Source organism: Thermobia domestica, chromosome 4, assembly GCF_964235325.1.
Source record: "Thermobia domestica chromosome 4, izTheDome1.hap1.1, whole genome shotgun sequence".
Lineage (NCBI taxonomy): Eukaryota > Metazoa > Arthropoda > Insecta > Zygentoma > Lepismatidae > Thermobia > Thermobia domestica.
Genome location: NC_137457.1, coordinates 268,729,448 through 268,754,977, shown reverse-complemented (window position 1 = coordinate 268,754,977; position 25,530 = coordinate 268,729,448). Strand labels below are relative to the sequence as shown.

At 35.5% G+C, this 25,530-nt stretch overlaps 1 protein-coding gene across 1 annotated transcript in view; it reads left to right on the top strand.

Moving 5' to 3' along the window:
- LOC145683121 (tyrosine-protein kinase Dnt-like) overlaps positions 1 to 20,384 on the top strand; it is a 554,239-nt gene extending 533,855 nt beyond the window's left edge. The window contains exons 6-7 of the mRNA XM_081754483.1: positions 16,973 to 17,264; positions 20,379 to 20,384. Of these exons, the coding sequence (XP_081610609.1) occupies positions 16,973 to 17,264; positions 20,379 to 20,384 (298 nt within the window). The remainder of the gene's footprint in view (positions 1 to 16,972; positions 17,265 to 20,378) is intronic.
- Positions 20,385 to 25,530: the final 5,146 nt, after the last annotated feature.

Below are 25,530 nucleotides of genomic sequence, written 5' to 3'. Positions count from 1 at the left end.
GGAATCGAAGATCAACAAAGTCATCTAGTTACTGACCATCAAAAAGTCCTTTGAATTTGGAAGAATGCATAAAAGATCCGTATGACCAGAAGAACCGCCCGGAAAATATTGTGATCGAAGCAGAGGAAGAGGAGGAGGATGAAGAAAAAGGACGCAATATACTGAAAAGTGAAGTAGTACAAGCCATTAAAGACTTGTGAAGAAGGAAGGCTATTAGAAACGACGACATATCAGCAGGTTTGTTCAAGGGATTAAGAGACAATGCAATGAACGTACTGACTTCTACCTGAGTGGAGAGTGGCTGCATTGCCTACAGAATGTTACAATGGTTCCATTACTTAAGAAAAAGCAAGCAAAGAAGTACAGTGATCACAGAACCATTAGCCTTATTTCCCGCACTGGAAAGATTTTTGTGCACATACAGAACAAGTGACTTGAAAATGCAGATGTTGGGAGAAAGATCAATTTGGATTCCGGAAAGGAAAAGGCACCAGAGGTGCAGGCTAATTAATTGATGAGAATTATACCAGAACGAGTTCTTGACGTAAAGAAAGAGTTGTGTTTATGTTTCAGCTACTGTCAAAAAGCTTTCGACCTGGTAATTTGGACCAAACTTTAGAAAGTACTAAAGAAAATGAAATGAAATGAAATTTTTAAGTTTAACGTCCCACGATTATGCCGGTTAGGCTAAAGGAGATGGTGATGATGAGAAATGAATAAAATGGGTGAATGAAGAAAGTGGGAGGAAACGGGAGAACCCCGAGAAAACTCAGGAGCACGGTGTTTGTCTACCACAAAGTGCACACGGCGTGAGCTGAGATCGAACCAGGGACCCCAAGCACCGGAGGTGAACGCTCTACCACTGAGCAAAAGTACTTAAAGAATTAATACCTAATAAGAAAAATAAATATACTTCAGAATGGGCTCAACTGAAGAAAACGACGACTCATTGGCAGCTTGTACATAGGGCAACGAGCATAGTTGCGCTTGAGTGAAGCAGAAACAGAGTGTGAAGATTGGAAGATGAATCAGACAAGTATGTATATCGCCCCAATTATTCAACATTGCAGTAAGTGTTTAATGAAGGAAGAATTAATGGGAAATGAAGATTTCAAGACAGGAGGGCAGATCATTCACAAGATCAGGTATGCAGGTGATACGGTTATTGTGGTTAGAACCGAAAAAAAAACTATATGAAATGATTGACAAAATAATTGACACTGGGAAACTATATGGAATGGAAATCAACAATGAAAAATCGAAAGTCTTGAGAACACCTATGGAAACATGCCCTTATGGGTCAGAGTAGAACAAAGAGAGAGACAAAGAAGTCGATAATTTCAAGTGTCTGCGAAGTATTTTGACAGAGAGAAGCTTACTGTACCTAATAGATCGGGTCAAGAATTGCCATAGCTAAAGAAGCATTTAACAAGAAAAGACCTCTCTTAACTAGCAGGCTCAATATGGGACTAAGGAAGAAATTGTTCAAGTGCTACATATAGAGTATTGGACTGTATGGTTTAGAGACTTGGATATTACGGCAAGTTAGAGAAGAAATATTTAGAGAGTTTGGAAATCTGATGTTGGAAGAAGATGGAGAAAATAAAAGGACAGAGAGAGAGAGAGAGAGAGAGAGAGAGTAACAAACGAAGATTTTCAAAACGGATAGGAGAGAAGAGGACGCTTTTAGCCACCCTCCTTCGTAGGAAGGCCAATTGGATTGGACACATCTTGCGAAGAAACTGCCTTCTTCATACCGTCATAGAAGGAAAGATGGAAAAAAGCGAGTAGTAGGAAGAAGAAGAATAACTGGTCGATAATTTTAAAAATACAAGAAAATATTAGGAGTTAAAAGAGGAAGCTGAAGATCAAGAAACGTGGAAAAAACATTTCCAGGTCCAAACCTTAAAAAAATCATTAGTCCCAGGACCTGTCGAAAAGCAGAATACTTTAAAAAAATGAAATGAAATCTATGAGTTTTACGTCCCATGGTTATGCCGGTTAGGCTAAAGGAAACGGTGATGAATAATGAATGAAATGGTGGAATGAAAAAAGTAGGAGGAAACGGGTGAATCCCAAGAAAACCCACGCACACTATGTTTGTCCACCACAAAGTTCCCTTGGCGGGGGCTGGGATCGAACCCGGGACCCCCAAGCACCAGAGGTAAACGCTCTACCATTGAGCCACCGCGACCCCGCAGAATACTTAATAATAATAATAATAATAATAATAATAATAATAATAATAATAATAATAATAATAATACAGTAAATAATAAATAAAATGCCCAGTTTTGATTCAACATGAGATCTCTGAGTTACAAGTCTTAAGTTTTATTATCCCTTCTTGTTTATTATTATTATTATTATTATTATTATTATTATTATTATTATTATTATTATTATTATTATTATTTACGGAGGTGTAAAGAAACAGTTTGTATTTTCAGTTGTTGAACCTGGCAACCCTAAAGCTTAACAGAACTTGGTTTAATATTAAGAATAGTACCTTTTTTTGTAATTTTTTTTTTCATTTTTCTTTTTCGTTATCTTTTAAAATGAAGTTCTCTGTTTCAGTTAGTGTCTACCCCTTTTACTTTCTAAGACGCTCGTTCCTTTACGTCGCCAACTGTCTTTGGTATCCTTCAACGCGACGCCTCCTCTTCCCACTTTTATCCTTCAAAGAAGATGAGTATTAAGTTGAAACCCATTACAAAATCCAAAATGGAAAAGTTTTCCGTTTCATGTTTCTTCTTTCTCTAACTTGTCTTTGCTCTCCTAAATAGATGTCATTTTAAAGACCTTAACTTTCCTTGAAAGCTGTTAAGGTAAAATAACAGCACTGGTTGTTTCTAAAACCTGTTGATTCATCTTCTTTTGTAATTGTTCTTACTAAATACCGTATTTTCGCGCATATTAACTGCACACAGGTCTACAATCTTATATATAGTGGCGGATCCAGGATATGATCAAGGCAGAGGCTAAACTATAGTTTGCCGTTTTATCCAATGTAAAGCAGGATTGAAGCCCATTTTATCCAGTGTATACCTAAGCGTCTAGGAGGAGCTATAGCCCCTATAGCCCCTTGGATCCGCCACTGTATATATATATATATATATATATATATATATATATATATAGATAGATAGATAGATAGATAGATAGATAGATAGATAGATAGATAGATAGTGAGAGAGAGATACAGGGTGTCTCAAAAATCCCCTGACGTCGGGTAACTTTGTTATTATCACAGCTACAACGTAAGAGGGGAAACCGCCTCCAAATATAACGTTTTCAATCTAAAGAAGAGATTTAATTAAAAAAATCGGACGAGCCGTTTGGGCTATACGCTCTTTATGCGCCTAATGAAAATGAAACATTGCCATTTACCTGGATCCACAACATAAGTGAATGAAGTTACTGTCTGTTATGCTAACGTGTCGATGGCCAGCCTCCATTTCAAACATGCCCTCATGCACCATACTCTTACAAAATTTGTACACCTCCCGTAATGTCCTTCCGTCCACCAGCCCCAAATAAATGGCAACGTTGCATTTTCATTTAACATTGGACGCATAAAGAGTGTACAGCCCAAATGGCTAGTCCGATTTAAAAAAAAAAAAAAATCACTTTAGGCTGAAAGGATTATATTTGAAGACGGTTTCCCCTCTTATAATAACAGAGTTACCCTATGTCAGGATGCTTTTGAGAAACCCTGTAAATATATATATATATATATATATATATATATATATATATATATATATATGTGTATACAGAGCTCCTTCATGGCTAAGCGGTTAGCGTACGCGCCTTTGGCGTGGTAGACCCGGATTCGATTCCCGGTGGGACTAATGTGGTTCGGATTCCACGTTAATCAGTAGGTCTACGTCTCATATAGCATCGCTGCTGAACGGGATGTTAAACTCAAAATCAACTCAAGTCATACATGTATATATATCAAGCCCCATGAATGAGGCTATACGGCTTAACTTTATACCAAGTTTTCTTTTTTTAATGTTAGCTGCGTGTTAGAATAGTAAATATATGGAAATTCGACCGTAATCGCAATTCTGCAAATTATGGATACGTTAAAATAGCAAAGGGGGCAAAGTGGCTCACCCCGCTTCCTCCTACATTCCCCTTCCACCAATTCTTCTATCATCATTCACTTAACTTAATTATCTGTCTCCATTAGCCTAAGGGCCATAACCAAGGATTTTTCAAATAGAAATTAATAGTTTCGTTGAAGTGGGCACTATCAAATATCTAGAATCAACATGAACAGAGTAAACTAACATTCTGATAGAAATTAAACGTCAACCGAAAGTATTGAACTTAAGCTTTTAGTCAGGCCAAACTCTTCCGTCTTCGCAAGTGTCGAAGAATTTGTAGCTTGTGTAAAATTATAATTATGCCTGTTCAGACCCGTATCCAGGGATATCTAGGGGTCCACCCCCCTAAATTTTTGCTGCCCCCTAAAATTTTCACGGTAGGCTTGCAAATGAACTATAATATGGTGATGAACTATAATATGGTTGGATCGCCCCCCCCCCTAACTTCAGCCGGGCTCCCCCCTACATTTTTGGGCTGGCTACCGGCCTGTGCCTGTTGTGCTGTATTGGCTGTGAAACATGGTCACTTATTCTGACGGAAAAACGTAGACTAAGAATATTTGAAAATAAAATCCTGAGGTAAATATTCGAACCGAAGCGGGACGAAAACGAGAAATGGCGGAAAATTCATAACGAGGGACCGCAAAATTTATACCGTTTTTTAACACTGTCATTAAATCTAGGAGGCTTAGATGGGCAGGTCATATGTCAGATGAAATTATACATAAGAACATTCTCAAACTTTTAACTGGAAACCTAATTTAAAAAAAAAAAAAAAAAAAGCATTAGGGAAACCTAGAAGCAGATGAGAATAAAATGTTAAGATGAATCACGCAGAGATAGGAATACAAAGCAGAAACTGATGCAATTGACTAAGGACAGAAATCAATTAAGAGCTTTTATGAATGCAACGTTGAACCTTAGGGTTCCATAGGCCTTAGAGCTATGATAGCTGCGTGAAAAAGGACTAAAAATGAAAACACTACTTCTAGACTTACACATAATTTTATTTTAGCACAAAAAAATGTCTTTCTTTTTTTAAAAAAAGTCTATAACGGCACTAATTACTTCCACTTAATTGAATGGTAGGCAATGCCAAACCAACACAATGATGACGTGTGCTTCAAGTCCAGTATACATAAAGTAAGTACTCCTGTGTTGCTGGATGTACTATTCTAATCATAAGCCGCGCTTTTTAATTCTTTAATTATGTTTGTGAGGAAAGTGCGACCTATACAGTGAGAGTATGGGACTTACTGTTCAGTTTCAGTGTGAAACTTCAATGTTCAGTTTCAGTTTCAGTTTTAGTGTTGCACGTCCTTTCAGTGTGAAATGTCAACCGCTGTTTCTAGAATGGACATTTCCTTTCTGACAGAAGGTTGTAATTTAAATATACCATCGTGTGAAACTAGTCTTCAATGTACCACATACCAAAAATCTCAGAGAAATATTTCTTCGTTATGGAGGTACAACACTTCAAACAATGCAGAAATGAGCTGGCTACGTCACAGCAACAGAAACAAGCGTTTTGACGTGACGTCATATCTCGGTATCCTTCTCTGAGACGTATTGAAAGCCTCAGGAAATCCTTTCATATTCCAGTTTTTCTTACTGTAAACTACAAGTAAATTTAGTGGGAAAATAAAACATTTACTTATTTGAAAGTAATTTCTTAATAAGATATATTCTCCTAGTTTAAAAAACGTTAAAGTCATTTGTAATGTTCTATCAATACAAATATTTTAGATACATATAATCAGGATTACTGTACTATAGTATTACATAAAAAAATTAGGATTCTAAGTGCTGTGAGTTCAAATTAAATCACATGCAGATTCAGATCACTAAGTTGTTTAGATATTTCCCTTAAAACTATGTTCCTCATGCGAAGAATGACTAATGTATGTAATAATAATCTTATTCAGTTTCCATAGCAAACTATAGGTTGAGGATGCTATAGTAAAAAAAAAAATCCATTTCTAGACTAAAAGAGTTCTCGAAACATTGGCACTTACACAGAATTTCCTAATCTTTGGGTTTCTTATTTTGTTCTGGACTTTTATAATATCACAGTATAAAATCGTTGCTTATGAGATTGGGGGAAAGAACAAAAAACGCTACACTTCAAAAAATCACAGTTTCCTTTTTCCTGCACGTCATCAGTTTGTGATAAACGCTTGGAGGCCTGACCTATTCTCTCCTCAAGGGATTATGGCTTCCACAATAGCTGCGTGTACCAATCTCATCGCTTCCCCCTTCAACACAAGCTATTGTTGACTTGTCGTTGATATCAGGGGATTGCAGACGGATCCGAAATCCCCACACCAATTGGCCGAGTTTTAATCACCCATAAAACACGCCAAGCCGCACGTGAAAACATCCCTTTACTAGGATTCCTTCAGTGTTACCAGTTTAGTGTTGCCTTGTCGTCAGTGAGTTGAATACGGCTTTTTAGAATTTCTTATTCATTTATTTATTTTATTTTTAAATATAAAGTAAAACTTGTTTCCACAAAAGTGTCAAAAACAGACAACTTACAGTTATAGTAATATCTGGTTATATCCGTATGTTATACAGAATGTAGTCAAGTTAGAGAGGGTAAACTTGAGGTAGTATATGGCTGTATATGCAGAATTACACATCAACATCATGGGTACTTGGCCATTATTGGCGGGTCACTTACCACAACTGAGAGATTTATGTTCACCACGGTTTTCAGCTAACTTCTTTCTCGTCACGTACGATGTTTCTGTTTTAAGGTTGGTTTAAAGAGAGAAGTTTTGCCGATAGATGTCACTGCAGTCCTCGTATCTCTCTCATGTATTTTTTACCTTTCACGAAAATTCACGATTTCTCTTACAAATTTCAAACTACAGACTTCAAATTTTTAGATAAGGAACTTCATAACCTATCGAAGGCAACAATCAGTGCCAATTTTTATTTAGAATTTTTCTCATTGTTGAAACAGTATATTGTTAAGGATTTGGATATCCAGTTTCTACAATTAAGCCGTTTCAACAATGAAAAAATTCTAAATAAAAAATCGACACGGATTTTTGCCTTTGATAGGTTATGAAGTTCCTTCTCTAAAAATTTGAAATCTGTAGTTTGAAATTTGTAAGAGAAATCGTGAATTTTCGTGAAAGGTAAAAAAAAAATACATGAGAGAGATGCGAAGACTGTAGTGACATCTATCGACAAAACTTATCCCTTTAGACCAACCTTAATACCGTCTGTCAGCTGCAGCCTCTTCTGAATCGTCCTACCATACCGCAATGTTTTTCAACCGCTGTGTCGCGACACATTGGTGTGTCGCGAATACATGTCAGGTGTGTCGCGAGATTTTAAGTTTGATATCTTCTTAAATTTCTGATGATAATATTTCTTTCTCATATTCCTGCTTAAGAGTTATAAGTTTCTTTTATATTACTATGTTTCTATTCAAGAGTCTCATGTAATTTTCTTGTGATATTTTTATCTCATAGTCGTTCCATAATAAAAATCGGTTAAATATCCTCGCTTTTTAATGGCCACCTAATGTAAGTTGCTTTTTCTTTGGTCTTTTTTAATGGTATTCGTCCGACACGTATTTATACCGTAAAGAACGTCCTCGTAAAGTAAATCTGCATTTATTAATGCAACTCTGCCCTAAGAAACAATTTTTAAGGCACTACGAATAAATTTCGTGAAGAAATAATTTCATATAATAAGATAGCACATAATCATACCAGACACATCATATGCACGCATATTGTCAATCTGTACGCAATTGTGGAATGTTATTACAAATTGTGGGATATTATTTGCCAAAGTAATAACATTCCAGAACGTCTTAAGAGATCATTTAAGTCGAGAAAAGTAAAAGAAAATGTTTGCTTTTAAATTTCACGGAAATGAATGAAATATTTGATTCAATATTTGATACAATATTTGATGGAATATTTGACCGTCTATAATAGGTTTAAGGTACGTAGAACACAGTGCAAAGTACTCTGTTATTCCCATTCCATAACTATACATTATTCGGTGTAAGCTCTAAACTGCGATAAACAAAGCCACGTGAAACTAAATCTCGCTGATTTGCTGTTGTCCTACCGACGCTTGTACTCCTCCGCAAAATAGTTCATGTGTTTGCATTATTACTTTTACTATGAAGCTTCATATAAAACTGCTATATTATTATAAATGACAAAAATATAATACGGATTATCTAATAATACTGCAATCGAGTTTGGCTAATGAAACAATAGAAATAAACACTAAGCATGCGCAGTAATTATGGCGCCAACTCAACTGTGGACGGATGTTCTGCTTTTAAAGTCTGAATCCCGGTTCCGCGAGTGTTATGGTGAAACACCAACAAGGTAAACCTTTACTCACTAAGCAACAATTGTTTACGAGCGAAATTCAAATACTTTAAAAATATATATATATTTCGAGTTTCTTTTCTTTCTTTTCTGCTGCTGCTGTAAGTATCTGGACAACACGAGACAGTATTGTCAAAATGCACGTGTATAATTGGCTCGTCCCCGTGGAGAGTGGGAGTGATACATCACTAGCCAATCGTATTTGTGACAAGCGGAAGGATACAAATATTTTGTTTATCGGAGTTTAGAGCTTACGCTGAACAATGTATAGACAGTGCGATATTCACAAAGCTTTTCCGCTAACCCACATTTATTAAACTATCATACTAATATACGAGACTCCTCTTGTCAAAATGAACTTTCTATTCATAATACATCTCCACAGTGTGTCAATATAGCCGGTTTCCATCGAGACTTTGTTGTTACAAAAGGTATTATTGTATTCCCCGAAACTAATAATTCATTAGAAAATGTTATTTCATCCTCTGCGACTAATAACAGTAATTGCCTCCACATGAGACTAGTTTCCTCTGAGACTTACCGTTGATTATCATCTCTGAGATATTCATAATTATATGTTTTTGTTATCTATACAGACTGATCGATAACAACAGTAATAATTTATGCGTATAGTTTCGGTGCCTGTCCAGTTGTTGCTATCTTCACATTTTGTCCACTCCGAATGCCTCAAAATAAATCTGTTTGAAACCTAATTGAACGTTACACATTAAAGCATTCTTGCCGCCATTATTGTGATTGAGATGCGTGAACAAAACTTGACTCTCTAGCAGTTCTCATAAGTAAATCTTGGGATCACTCACCTGTTTTGGAAATTTGTTCACTTTGATTATCATTTATTTCCTTTAAAAAAAGAGCCCCGATATCCGTCTGCGTTAATCCGTCACACCGAATTCAACGTTAACGTCCAGGGATCCAGAATCAGCGTCTGCGTCCGGGGAATCATTGACTTGCGCTTCCGTTTTTTTTTTTTTTTTTCCCCTTAGATATAAGATGGTCAATATCTTGATCATCCATGCGAACTAATGGTTGATTGTCGAGCATACAGTGGGGACGCGGCACAAGTCCTAAATACAAGGCTAGTCAGACCACTTTCTAACGCTAAGACTCAACAAGGAGCATGGAATGAATTGCGGATATTGACCTGAACATGCTACAAAAGGTTTGGCAGGGAAATAGACTATCGACTTGATTCGTGCCGTGTTATGAGAGATTTAAAAAAAAAAAAAATCTCGAATATCAATATGATTATGTTAAAACCAGAAATCATAGAATTTCATCATTTACAGTTTAAAGAGATAAAAGACCGAGACAAAACTTATTCTTATGACGCTGAATGCATATAAAAATCTCATTTATCGCTACCTCTTGCATTTCTACCTCTATGGCAGTGGTGCCTACCCCCCCCCTCATGTCCATGACGCACCCCCCCTCAACTGTCTATCCGTAGGTGTTCTTCCATGAAAAAAAAATTCGATTAATTTTTACACCCCCTGAAACATATTTATATAGATTTTTAACCCCCCCAAATATTTCAATGACGCAGTTTGCGTCATAGCCCCCCCCTTGTGGGCATCCCTGTCTATGGAGATTAATATTGAAACCGAAAGGGGTACCACTTTCTACCACTGATTTCTACCACTTTCGGTTTTACAAGATATATAAAGGTAAAGATAAAATCGATACTTGAGACCTTGCTGTATGGTGATTAATGTTGAAGTCGCAAATGGTTGATTTTTTTTACCACTTCCGGTTTGAATAGGTTAAGGAAAGTGAGGAAACATATTCTCTGGACGCTGAATTGATTCCAAGACAATATACCACATTGACTTGATCCCTAATCTTCCGTTGCAAGCGCTGCTATCGGCTGAAAGAATTCCACTCGGTTTATCTCGCTTAGCAACAGCCGAACCCTTATTGGCTCAACGCGTGGGTGTGTGAGAGTGTGAGCTTTAGTTCGCATTTTTGCCACGGCTCAAGACTTTTGGCAGCACAATACCATTCTCGTTATACCTCACCATTTTTTTTTATTATATCTCTTGACAGACAGACAGACAACCGGACGGATGGACGAACATGGTCATTCATAAGATTTCCTATATTTATAAGTAGCATAGTTATCTTAGAAATATAAAAATGTGTATAGAAGGCTGCTATTCTAGGCAGGTTGGAAACACTACAACCATCAAAATTGGTCTGTAAAAGTCCCCCAAGCATGCACTTCCATTTCTCCATTCCCTCTAAATATATCGTTCACGAAGATAGGATAGCAAAATAGTGGATGGAGTGAGTAAAAAATCGCTTATATAAAACGTTCAGCTCAGTTGTTGCGGTTACCTGGGGCGTAATCTCTTAAGTGCTGAAAATTCGATTGTTTGTCAAATATCTGGTTTATATATATACACACTACGAACGCTATAAAACTCAATATTCCCTACCAAGTAACACGGAAACGCTTGGGAAGTCGCAGTCACAAGATAACATCACCCACGTGATATGTAGTGTTTATAGTTTGTTAGCAGGATAAACACATTTCCACTGATCTTTATGTCTTAATTTGACTCAACCAAGACAAGTTGTCGTGTCAAAAGCTACTTTTTATCCTTAATGGCGTATTAAATCTACTTTATTAGGTTCAAAGGTAACTTAAAAGATATTAAAGTTTGATTACATTATGTGGCAAGGAAAAAAAAGAGAAGCGAGACATATCAACAAAGCACGTCTAAGTTTACCATGCTTGGTTTCACAGAGAATTTTACACTTATTTATTTATGTAAGTAATTTCCAGACACAGGGGTCATTTACACAAAGAAAAAATCAATAAAACTCAACAAATAACAAGAATAATACTAAAAGAAATTAAAGAAAATTGAACAGAGCTTGTACTATGTAAAATATACCGTAATAGGGAAGAAACGTTGGAAGAAAATGCAATTAAACAGGGAGTTCAACATACGTATATGTCGCTACTATAATCCTTATTGAGATTACGCTAGTGGGTCTTTTAAGATTGCAATGTTAGAACATCTCCGTGCGTTACTTTTCACTATAATATTTGAATGAAGACGAATTTTTGAATTTTCCATATCGCTTCAAAATCTATAACATTCCCTAGATTCTATACAACCTTGTATAGCACCAAAGAATTACTGGTTGCTTATATAAAAGGATATAGACAAAATTTCTCCAGTGCGTTCGGAAAGTAACTAAGCACCTGCACGATTACAAAATGGACAGGATTATATTGTGAGATATTTTTGCAATCGACGCGATGGGAGAGATTCATTCCCGTTCTGGCCAAAGGCACTTCAGCAATTTGTAGAAAATGTTTTCAATGATCTTATCTTTAGACAGAACGGGAATTCTCCTTATGCCTAATTCCCGTTCTGCCTAATCTTTGGAGACAGGGAATTCTATGCAGGGAAGAATTTTTTTTTTTTTTTTTTTTTTTTTTTTTTTTTTAGAGAAATGCAGGACCGAAATGCTTGACTCCTAGCATCTTTTTATGCAGATCGGAACTCATGTGGGTATATAATAGCTGTAATAACGATGACGAGGACAAGATCCAAGCGGTCAAAATCCAAGGAAAATTGTGACGAGGCGGACAAAATCCAAGGGACAGAATCATAGGAGTATATATTTGATGTACGGGTGCACACCCTATATGATTATTTTCTTCCTACAATTGTCATATATTGTAAAATGTTATGTATTTTTTCTATTTACTGAAATAACTTTTTCTTTGTTTTAAAATACTGAGAGCCCAATAAAACATAAAAATGTTATAATAAAAGGGCAGATTGATTTTAATTACTTTCACACACACTCATATGACAAGTTCTGGGTACTTCTATTTATTACACATTTAACAGATTTGAAATATGTTCAGCGTAATCCTGTAAGATCATTCTTTTTAATTACCAAAAGTAACCTTGATGTTATTTGATTTTTTACAGCATTTTATTTTGAGTGTTGTAGAAATATTTATTTAGTTTAATTCTGAAATGCTGGTCAAGATTTTTTTGCAAAGATCGAAATGTGAAATATATATTTACTATAATAGTCTTACGCGTTTTATTTAGTTGTCAGTATTAAAAAGAAAATGTTATTACAGTAAAGTGAAGAATCACAGATAACATTTTAAATATGTGTCAGATGAAGGAGAAAAAAATAATCGTTTAAAATAATCCTTTTATTTCGCTGCGCCTGTGATTTTGTCCCTTGATTTTAGACCATTTTGTCAAAATTTTCCTTGGATTTTGTCCTACATTCGTAATAATCTGTTTAGTAATTCTAACAGAGCCTGTAAGAAGAATAAATATATCTCCAAGTTTCATCATAAATTTGAGATGTTATTCTACTTGTTCCCAAAAATAATGACTAGGATACAGTTCTGTTATTAGCAGTGTTATTCATATCTACTTTAATAAAGACGAATGCGATATCTACAAGGAAATAGAAAAATGATTGACTTAGTTGCAAGAAAGCCGTTTGATATTGTAAGTGAAACAAATAAACTTAATTCGAGAACAAAATTTTATTCAGTTTTCCCGTAGTTCGTCTCTAACACGCTAAGGGGCGCCGTATGCAAAAGGTACCACAGTTCACATCCTCAAGACATGTTTGGCCATATGGAAAGGAAAATAATGCAAGAGGACACGTAGGCGACCCTTAAGAAAGAGTCCTAGTCTTCTACATCACAAAACCTTTCTTTGTCATCACTTTATCAGCTGATTTGTTTTCTATACATAATTCTGTAGGCCTACTATATACAATAGTATCATATATATACTTCTATTTTCATATTTATATTATCAATGTAAATAGCAGCAATACAAAATATCAATATCACACATTGATATATAGGGGTTAGACAAAAATCTAAAACGTTTGCAAAAGTGTGAAAATCATACTTAGTGTGGTGTAGGCCTCCTTTTGAGTCCAAAACAGCTTGGATCCGACGTGGAATGGACATATACAGCTCCTGAATCATGGTGTGTGGAATTTTGTATCATTGTCCCCCCCAAAACATGTTCCAGTTCCTTAAGGGATGCTGGTGGAAGCTAATGAGACCGAACACACCTTTCCAACTCAAACCACAATGGCTCAATGATATTCAGATCTGGTGATTGTGGAATCCTGGGGAGGTGTGATAGTTCCTGGTCATGTTCCTCAAACCATGATTTCACCGCTTTTGCAGCGTGACACGGTGCCAAATCATCTTGGTAGATGCCATCACCATCAGGGAACAATATTTGGGCCATGGGTAGAACCTGGTCCCCCAAAATGGCCTCATATGCCTTAGCATTCATCATTCCATGCAGGGCTATAATAGAACCTGCAGAAAACCACGATATCATTGCCCATACTGTAACAGAACCACCCCCGTGCTTTACAGTTGGGAGCAGGCAGTCTGTATCGTAGGCCTGTGACGATGTTCTTCATTCGTAAACACGACCGGTTGTTGGAAACAAGGTGAAGGTCGATTCATCGGACCATATTACATGTTTCCAATGCTCATGAGTCCACGTCTTGTGGTCCTTGCATCACTGGATACGTCTCTTTGCATTTACTGCTGTGACTAGGGATTTGGCGATAGCGGCCCTGTCATGAATTTTCATTTTATGAAATTCCCGTCGCACTGTTTTTGATTAAACCGGGTTCTGTAGGTCGGAATTGAGTTCAGACGTAATTTTTAATGCAGTAGTCTTCTTTTTAGCTGCTACAATGCGTTTTAATGCCCTCCGGTCCCTATCTGACAGGATTGTCTTTCGACCACTGTTGTGTTTTGCAGACGTCGTTTGCCCATGAATTGTGTATGCCCTCGTGACATTGGACACAGTGCCTTTCGATACCGCCACAATGTTCGACACTGTTGCCACTGAAGCTCCAACCAGACGGGCACCATCGATCATGCCTCTTTGGAAAGGTCGCCTATTTTACCGCACCACTTTCACACAACGACACTCACAGATGAACTGGTTACAGCTGACGGAAAAGGAAGGTCCACACGACACATTGAAAACAAAAACGATCGGCGACCGCAACACGTGTTGTACATTGGAGGGCCAAACTTGCGTGTCCTGTATGAAGTGCTTTTAGATTTTTTATTCAATTCCTATATATATATTGTAGAGTTCCAATCAAATCAAAAGGTCAGATAATCGGGGATAAGGATTGTCTTTGCATTGTTTGTTTAATGTATGGTCGAACATGTCTTGAGGAGGGTGTGAACTGTGCCACATTTTGTGAACTGTATCCTATTCATTTTTCTGAGAAGAAAAGGTAGAATAATAGCTATAATATGATGAAACTTGAAGAAACAGTCATTCTTCTTACAGAATCTGTTAACAATTACTACAGAAAAATTCCCTAGAAGAAATCCCTTCTGTACAGAGCTCCCCGTCTTCAAAGATAGGCAGAACGTGAATTAGGCAGAACGGGAATTCCCGTTCTGCCTAAAGATAAGATCATTTAAAATATTTTTTACAAAGTGCTGGAGGGTTTTAAGGCAGAACGGGAAGACACCGATGCCAGGGAATGTTTTATGTCACATTTGGCTACAATGTTATATGTAGTTGGTTACTCTGAAATTGCTTTGTCTGAGTCAGAAGGGTGGTATGTGTGTAGCGCGTAGTTACTTTCTTAAGGCCCTGTAGTATAGTCCACTCAACGAAGGCCAAAAGAACGCCGATTACAAAGAAATAAATCATATAGTATTGAAATTTTTCACAGTTGTGAAGGAAATGCCCCAAACGACATACTAAAAGTCTCCGAGGTTGGGGATCGATGGGTGGGGGAGGGTTTTAAAGGTAGCTTCTTCAAATTTTTCAAAATACCGGTACCTAAAAAAGCTATATGGTTTAGCAAAAAAAAAAAAAAAACTAGTACGAAATTAAACTACATTAAGTTCCATACGAAAATAGTTTTATATATTTTTTTTCTTTTAGAAAAAAAATAAAATGAAATCTCTGAGTTTTACGTCCCACGGTTATGCCTGTTAGGCTAAAGGAGACGGTGAGTAATGAATGAAATGGTGGAATGAATACAGCGGGAGGAAACGGGAGAACCCCGAGAAAACCAGTGCACACGGTGTTTGTCCACCACAAAGTACACTTGGCGGGGGGTGGGATCGAACCCAGGACCCCAAGCACCAGAGGTGAATGTTCTACCACTGAACCACCGCGGTCCCCATTTCTTTTAGCAGAATCAATAGCATAGAAGATAGAAGGTCATAAACACTATCACCTTGTATATACAGGATGACCAGTTTTCTTGATACGCCTTTGTAATTATTATACTAATAAATCAAGAACGTTGAAATTTGGTACTACGCAAGTATCGACAGAGGGATATTGTTTGACATTCTCTGTTATACCACCAGGTTAAAAATATTGGCAACCCAAAATATAGTTGTATTTTTTCAAATGACACCACATCAGGCTATTACATATTTCAAATCTACTAACTAATTATCGCTATGATCTATGGAACACGGAGGTTCAATGCCTCGTTCACGAAAGCTCTCCATTCATTTCTGTTGTTAGCCAATTGGATCCAGTTTCTACTTTGCATCCCTATTTCTGTGGGATCCATCTTAATATTCTCCTTCCATCTGCTGCTAGGTCTTCCTAATGGTCGTTTTCCAATTGGTCTTCCAGTTACCTCTGGTGCTAGGGGTCTCGGGTTCAAACCCTGCTCCCGCCAAGTGAACTTTGTGGTGGACAAACACCGTGTGCGTGGGTTTTCTCGGGGTTCTCCCGTTTCCTCCCACTTTCTTCATTCCACCATTTCACTCATCTCTCATCATCACCGTCTCCTTTAACCTAACCGGCATAAACGTGGGACGTAAAACTCAATTTTTTTTTAACTTCCAGTTAAAACTTTGAAAGCGTTCCTACTTTCTTCCATTCTGGCAACATAACTTGCCCACCTGAACTTTCTAGATTTGATGACCCTAGCAATGTTTGGTAAACGGTATAAATTATGTAGTTCCTCGTTATGAAGTTTCCGCCATTCCCCATTCCCGTTCCGCTTGAGTCGGAATATTCGTCTCAGGATCTTGTTCTCAAATGCTTTCAGTCTACGTTCTTCCCTCAAAGTAAGCGTCCTATCTACAAGTCTACAGTATCACAAATATTCAAATTTTCGTGACCTGTACAGCAGTAATAACGCAAGTGAGACGAACAGGTCAACACACGGCAGAAGTGTTTTAGTGTCTGATACTATAACCATGATATGATGGATTTGGATTGAATGCGAACAAAGTTACAAGGGATTGAAAATTTTACTTTTTTTTCAAATGCCTGTATTTCGAAAAACTGCTTACTTAAAGTTTTTATATAAGACTATATAAAATTCCATTACACTGGAAATACGACAAAAAGTCCAGTTTCATACAATTAAGATTTTTTTTAAAAATATACATGTTCCTATTCTTAATTTTTCTTCGTTGTTTCTTTTCCTTTTCAGTACTAGCTACACGACCGCAGCGTATGGTAGTAATCCTAATGTATTCATCCGCCTAGATACACCTAAGAATTTTGGTGCTGCAAGTATCGGCAGCGGAAGTTACGCAACGATCGCCAGCTTCCAGAAAGTGCCGCTCTCTGCAACAGGATCACTGACCAACAACAAAAACAACAACCGAAGATCCCCCTCGCCTTACGCCACTTCACAATTGACGAGCAACATTTACTCCAAGCCTAACTGCCAGTCCAGGTTCTCGTATTATGGGTCGACTCCGCTCTCTCAATCAACTAATGTAAGTTAGAATTAATTGTTCTGTAATTTTTTTTTACATGATTTACTTATTGATAAACAAACATTTACTGGTTTTAAGTAAACATTTTGCTTCATATTGTTAAATTTTGCTTGTGCAGGAATAAGTAAAGCAAATTACATTTTCGAATTGTTTTTTACTACCGGTTTTTTTATTATAAAAATCTTTTATACACAGTATTTTACAGAAGTACTACAATAATGTAAATTTTTAGTATAAGGTAGAAATAGGTATTTCTTTGACTTCACGGTCTTGGGAAGGACATTTTAGTAGCGAACTACGTGAGAGGGTGTAGGACACTCGCTATCTACCGTAAGCAGAGAGATTTCAACAAAGCTTCACTTCAAGGTAGGCCGGCTTGTGATTAGGGTCCGCTGCTCTACTGCAAGCAGAAAGAGATGTAAAGTTTCCCGCAAGACTCCACTGCAAGCCAGGAGGAAAAAGAAACCGTTAGTTCCACTGTAAGCTAAGGCTTTGGGTTTGGGTAAGGTACTTTCTAGGCTCTATTATAAGCCAAGAAAGTGGATTTGATGAGTCGAACCTGAAGGTTGTCAATGGAATTCTCTTGGTTACATAGGCGTTCCACATGAGGCGGTGGCGCTGCTGTTCCCCCTTCGTCATATGACCAGTGGTGTCATTGTCGTTTTTTCTTATCTTCAGCGTAATACTCTATAGTAAGATGCACGTAGTTGTTGTTTATAAATAAGAACACATGTTGGGTTTTTGTAAACGCAAGTACGTGTGACATTACAATATACGGATTGGTTACAGTTAAGCATTTGTTACTTAGCCATCTCTGAGGACACGAGAAATGTGATATAGGCTAATGAATAGGCTATTGTAATCAAACAAATCAAACACTTTTTAATGTTCGTTGGCATAAAATGTACATATTGTGACAGATTTTTGCTTATTTAGTGTCCGCCATACTACAAAATGTTCCGAAAATATTCCCTACGTATGCGCAGGATAGTTTGGAATTGTTGAACGTCTTCCTCCACTGGCGTACGAAGGTTCTTCATGGGTAGATACTCTCCTTTCCCAATATGCACGTGAATCAATGATCTCTAGTTAAACTATGTAGATCAGAAGGCATCATAACCAGAAATCACAGTTCAAATCAAGTGATCAAGGAAGATTTGGAAGTTAACGATAACATAATTAATAACTCTATAAGAAATAACTTTTTTTAATTTTAATTTTGTTGTCTATAATATAGCAGTATTGAGATATTGATACAAAATTAACTATGTAAACTGTTCTATGTAATTAACTATGAGACACTCGTATTCTATAATATGTCTGTGTGAATGACTGGAAAGTCAAAAGGAAACGAATGTATCATCAGAAGATATAAACTCAAAACGATTAACTTTAATTAACATAAATCAGATGATGAATCAAGTAATACAGCTACAAAGCTTTTCTTTTAATTTATCTTTATAAAATAATGGGCTAGTGATAAAATTCTCATCAAGTTTATTGTGGGGTAGTACTCCATCCCTGCGATATTCACGAAGTACAGCCGTGGCAGCGAAGATAAAACCAACATGTTTCACAAATAAATCCCTTCCCATCTTATTCAAGTCCACGTTAACTTTCATTGATTATAGTGTACGGATATCTCACTCCGTGGCTATTAAAAGCTAGTGGTAAAACCACCATGCAGAGTATTACGTCACAAAACCACTATGCAAAATTTATAGCGCATTGTCTGAACATTCTTTCTGCCGAATCTTCTGTGCCTGCTATCAATATATTTATGTATTGAGTTCCTTAAATAGTATATTTAACAATGTATTTTGTTAAATATCCCTTCGTGCAGAGAAGGACTGGTCAAATATTGGATTGCGATCGACTGGTTAATTGCCGCTTTGTATTGGGTAGATTGCTGAACTTTTCAAAAGAAAGTGTTATTATCTGAAATAAAAAGATCCTTACACACTAATAACAAAATAATAAACAAGAAGAGGAAATCAACGGAATGAATTTTGTTTCTGTTTCTGAATGTGTTTTCTGTCTTTTATTTTTCTACAGTGCATTTCTTGTTGATAAAGCCCCAGCCTTTTTCGGTCGAAATGACAAGTTTCTTGAATTGTATCGCAGAACTGCAAATTCTCCAAAGTTTGCAAGAATTCATTAAATTTTTCATGGGTATACAGCTTGCGCAGTTTTGAATGTGATGAATGTTGTGAATATTTCTACCAAACAGTAAATTTAGTACAACCTAGGAGTCTAAGACGACAAGTTTTCTGTAGTTAGTTAGAAAAATAATGAAATTAAATACAATTATTTACGCCTGTACAATAATATCAAGAGACTTAGTCTTGGATAATTTGTTTTCATTTGCTTTTCTTTAACATACAACGTTTCAACCATATTCTCAAAACTAGATAATCCCGATTAAAGTCATTTTCTTAGTCATATAATGATGAAATTTGCAGAGCTTTATAAGTCCGGTGACAATACAAATATTTCATTATTACTTTTATACAGTTAAACTTCGATAACACATCTTGATAACGCATTTTGATCTTCACTAGAATTTTTTCAAATTCCCTCGAACTCTACGTAACTCAATAAATCGAATGTTTAAAAATTACAACTTCGAAACGTCGAATTTTAAGGGTTTCATAATCATATTTAAAAACATCGGTAACTCGAATTTTCGTATCTGCGAACCTCTACGAGTCGAAGTTTACCTCTATAAGTCGAATTTATCTTGATATGACTTTGATAACTCGAAGCTATAACTCTATGCTTTTACGTAATTGTCATTTTTGTTACTGTAATTGTGTTTTACTCATGTCTAGACATGAAACACCCCTTTCTTATGTTTCTATGTCAATAACTTTTCTTCTTCCTTTTGAAAATCAGTTCACGCTTGTCTATTATACCTCACCAAGGTTATAGAATCACTTTCAATGTAGAACCGCGGAGCCTCGGTGATTCGAATTTTTGTTACGGCCACTCGAACCCTGATTATTCAAAAACCTTAATTACTCGAATTTTTATCTATTCCCTTGAGCTTCCAGTTACCGAAGTCCTACTGTATATTTATATATTTTTAAAGTTAGATCTTTTGTTTGATTTCAGAGATAGATGTCAGCCGTTAAAGTATACATATAGTTGACTCTTCAGTAAAGTGGGTTTTCTAGTACACAAGGGTTATCATCCACCAGTTTGAACAAATTTCAGACTTTCATAACTCGTTTGGAAAGCAAAAGTTAATAATTAAAGAAACTACTTTCTTTAAAAATTAAGAAAGTAATAAAAGCAAATTATATTTTAAAAATAAAAATAAAATAACATGAAATAATTTTTTTAAATATGTTTTCTTTTTAAAAGAAAATTAAGAAACAAAATAAATCTTATTAAAAAGTTTTAAAAAATTATTTTTCTTTTTTAAAAAGTTCTATTTATACATAGCTAAAAAGAAATACAGGGTGTCCGAGAAGTCCTTCCCTGATTACAGAAATTGATAACTCAGGCTAGAAATAACATAGAAATATGAAACTGGTGTTGAATTGTTTACAAACTATAAAAGTTTTTGTCTGTGTTAGGTTTGTTCTGTTTTACCAAGTCTTAACGTCCGTGCCTATCTCGATAGGACATTTCCTGGGCGATGGATTGGTCGTGATTGACCAACAGCTTGGTCTCCACGCTCTCCTGACATAACCCCATTAGACTTCTTTTTATGGGGTTATGTCAAGGATGAGGTCTACCGAACACGTGTACCAGATCTTGAAACCCTGCAGCAACGAATAACCACAATCGTTGCATCGATCCCTCCAGTGATGTTGGCTAATGTGTGGATGGAAATTGAATATCGCCTAGATGTGCTACGTGCTACCAAGGGTGCTCATGTGGAAGTGTACTGATGTGACCAAAACTTTTATAGTTTGTAAACAATTCAACACCAGTTTCATATTTCTATCGTATTTCTAGCCTGAGTTATCAATTTCTGTAATCAGGGAAGGACTTCTCGGACACCCTGTACAGTACTTTGGTAGCGCTTTCATATACGGTCACTTGTTTTAACAACTATTGACGATTGATGAAATATGCATTTTTTGATTGCATATGCGTGACTTCCTTTACGCTGATAAGGACCACAATCCAATCACTTGAGGAGAACTACCTTCAGCTGCATGCTGCTATCGGAAGAACGCAAGTGCCAGATGTCAGCTGTAACCAGGAATTAATCCTACAATACTCTCCAAAGCCTGTGCTCTTTGATATTCTGCGAGAACATCACTAAGGGAGTAAGAAAGGGTTTCAAAATTCACGCCAAAATTAGAGCATCTCAGGAATCCGCCTTAGAGAGACGAAATTTGATATACATACTCTTCATTAAAAAATAATTTGGACACTTATCCCAGAATTTTCAAAATTCTGCTTCTAAGAGCGGGAAGCAGACCTAACACACACACACACACACACATATATATATATATATATATATATATATATATATATATATATATATATTTCTTTTACGAATTTACTTAGATATTATCTGTTTCATCATCAGAGGAAAACGAATGAACCATTTGAATTAAATTTTAAATATAATTAACACTTAACTCAAACCGAGATTTTATCATGTTACTTTCATTGGGTTCAAATTGTACCCCAGAAATTTACGATAGAATATCTTCCAAGGCTATCATGTTATGGAGATGAAACTTGGTGTATAAACGCCTTCGCGTGGGGGAGCGGGATTCGATTCCCGGTGGAAGCTCATGGTTCGGATCCCACGTTAATTTGTAGTTCACTTCTCGCTGCTGAAATGGCACTAAAGGAAACTCCAAATCAATACTTATCAAAAAAGTATGGACACGCCCCGCATTTTAGAGTATTTCACTGTGCAAGAGGGAGGAGAGACTGGGGCATTTTTTTTTTTCAATATACAAAAGTTACATTTACGTACTTTGTCTCATCATCGCGGGAAAGCAGAGGAACTGTGTTTCAAATGAAGTTTAGAAATTAGCAGTTGTGTCGATCTGATTTTTTATCGTTACAGTTAGATTGAAATGCGTGTGTTAAATAGGAAGATGGTTTAATTTTTTCAGAAAGAAACAGAAACTACTGTAAACTAATAATAGCAGGATATATTGATGTCAGGAACAGAAGCTACTGTGAACTAATAAAAGCAGAATATACTGATGTCAAGAACAGAAGCTACTGTGAACTAATAAAAGCAGAATATACTGATGTCAGGAACAGAAGCTTTTGTGAACTAATAAAAGCAGAATATACTGATGTCAGGAACAGAAGCTTTTGTGAACTAATAAAAGCAAAACATACTGATGTCAGGAACAGAAGCTTCTGTGAACTAATAAAAGCAGAATATACTGATGTCAAGAACAGAAGCTACTGTGAACTAATAAAAGCAGAATATACTAATGTCAGGAACAGAAACTACTGTCAACTATTAAAAAGCAAATATACTGGATGTCAGGAACAGAAGCTACTGTGAACTAATAAAAGAGAGTACACTGATGTCAAGAACAGAGGGTACTGTGGATTAATGGAAGTGAAATATAATGATGTCAGGAACAGTAGTTTTTACAACGGAAAAAGGCTGCACCGTTTGAAATAAATATTTGAAGATAATCAGCATTTGGATCAAGTTGTTGTTGTTCTTGTTGTTTTTAATTATTTAATTTCGATTTAATCGCATATTCCAAAACGGGGAAGGTTATTCAAACATATATTTGAAATAAATCTATTCTTCATATGCGAAAACGAGTATTTTAGTTACTTTTTATAAGAATTAATGCTCCATGATTATGCTCCGAGGCTAAGAGGGACAGTGATAATGCTAATGAATGTAATGGTGAAATAAGAAAGTAGGAAGAAACGGAAGAATCCCCAAAAAAACATGTGTCCATCATAAAGCCCCTTGAGCATTTCAGGCAAGTATTGTATAATAGACAAACTGTTTCTCACATACTATGATTACCATGTTATCAAAATGTGGGGTATAATGAGTAAAACTGGATTTTCTTTTTCTCATTTTCTACAATGTTACTTTTACTTCTGAAACTAAGTCGGCTTTTCTTTTTATCATTTTCTACAATGTTACTTGTACTTATGAAACTAAGTCGGCTTTTCTTTTCATCATTTTCTACAATGTTACTTGTACTTCTGAAACTAAGTCGGCTTTTCTTTATATCATTGAAACTAAGTCGGCTCTTCTTTTTATCATTTTCTACAATGTTACTTTTACTTTTGAAACTAAGACGGCTTTTCTTTTATCATTTTCTTCAATGTTACTTTTACTTCTGAAACTAAGTCGGCTTTTCTTTTTATCATTTTCTACAATGTTACTTTTACTTCTGAAACTAAGTCACATTACCTTTAAGACATTATATTCCAGTAGAGTCTCTTTATATAGATATAAATCTGTGGTGGCACAAGTGGAATTATCTTCCCTCCGGAAGAATAATGTGAATAGAATCTTCGTTGAGGAAACGGTATTTTCTTCGGAGCGTATGAAACAAAAACAATCGTAGTTGAGGTATTGTAATGCATACAAATAGTAAACAAATCAAAATATAAAAAATAGTAAAAAAAATTAAATTGTCTTCTACGACTATACCCTAATGTTTTTATTATTTTAATTTATATCTTTGAAAACACAGTATATGTGCAGAAAGAAAAAAATAATATATTTCTTTTAAAATCCTTTATTTAGGTATTACTGAATTGGAAGTTCTATTTAAGAAGAGAAATCCCTCCGGGAGGCAAGAAACAAAATAAAATTTTAAAAAAAGTGTTTTCATTTCGATTTTCTACACCTTTTACGCATTCTTTTTGCTGTTTTCTTTTTTCAAAAAAAAAAAATGTCTTTTTCTTTACGCACTCTGTTCCTTGCTCCCCGCTTCTTCTCCATCTATTTGATGTGTTTAAGAAAAAAGCCTTTCTAATTAAATTTTCTTTCTCTGTTTCTTCTCGTTTTCTTCCCTCTCTTATCTTTTTTTTTTAAAAAAGGAGAAAAGTCCTTTCCAATTTCTTTTCCCTTTTTTTTTCTCAAAGGAACTTCACTTCAAAGACCCATTTAATTATGTCTATGCATAGCCTTAATTCTGGAATTGAAATGCTGTTGGTTTTTCTTGCGTCAAAGGACTAAATTATGCACAATACATATCATATAATACTCACACATATACAATATGTATGGAAAGAATAGAACAAATGTCCACTCGTTCCTCGTTATTAACATACGATTAATACTATTGAAAGAATAGCACAAATGGCCATTCTTTGCTCCTTATTAAGATATGATTAAAACTATTGAAAGAATAGCACAAGTGTAAGTTTTTTGCTCGTTATTAAGATATAATTAAAACTATTGAAAGAATAGCACAAGTGTCCACTCTTTGCTCGTTATTAAGAAATTTAAACTATTAAAAGAATAGAACAAGTTTCGATTCTTTTCTCATTATTAAGAAATGCTTAAAACTGTTGAAAGAATAGCACAAGTGTCAGTTCTTTGCTCGTTATTAAGATATGATTAAATCTATTGAAAGAATAGCACAAGTTTCCATTCTTTTCTCATTATTAAGATATGATTAAATCTATTGAAAAAATAACACAAATGTCCATTCTTTGCTCGTTATTAAGATATGATTAAAATTATTGAAAGAATAGCACAAATGTCCACTCTTTGCTTTTATTAAGATATGATTGAAACTATTGAAAGAGCAGCACAAGTGTTCATTCTTGTCTTGGTATTAAGATATGATTAAAACTATTGAAAGAATAGCACAAGTGTCAGTTTTTTGCTCGTTATTAAGATATAATTAAAACTATTGAAAGAATAGCACAAGTGTCCACTCTTTGCTCGTTATTAAGAAATCATTTAAACTATTAAAAGAATAGAACAAGTTTCGATTCTTTTCTCATTATTAAGAAATGCTTAAAACTATTGAAAAATAGCACAAGTGTCCACTCTTTGCTCGTTATTAAGATATGATTAAATCTATTGAAAGAATAGCACAAGTTTCGATTCTTTTCTCATTATTAAGATATGATTAAAACTATTGAAAAATAGTACAAATGTCCATTCTTTGCTCGTTATTAAGATATGATTAGAACTATTGAAAGAATAGCATAAGTGTCAGTTCTTTGCTCGTTATTAAAATACAATTAAAACTATTGAAAAATAGTACAAATATCTACTCTTTGCTCGTTATTAAGAAATGATTAAAACTATTGAAAGAATAGCACAAGTGTCCAC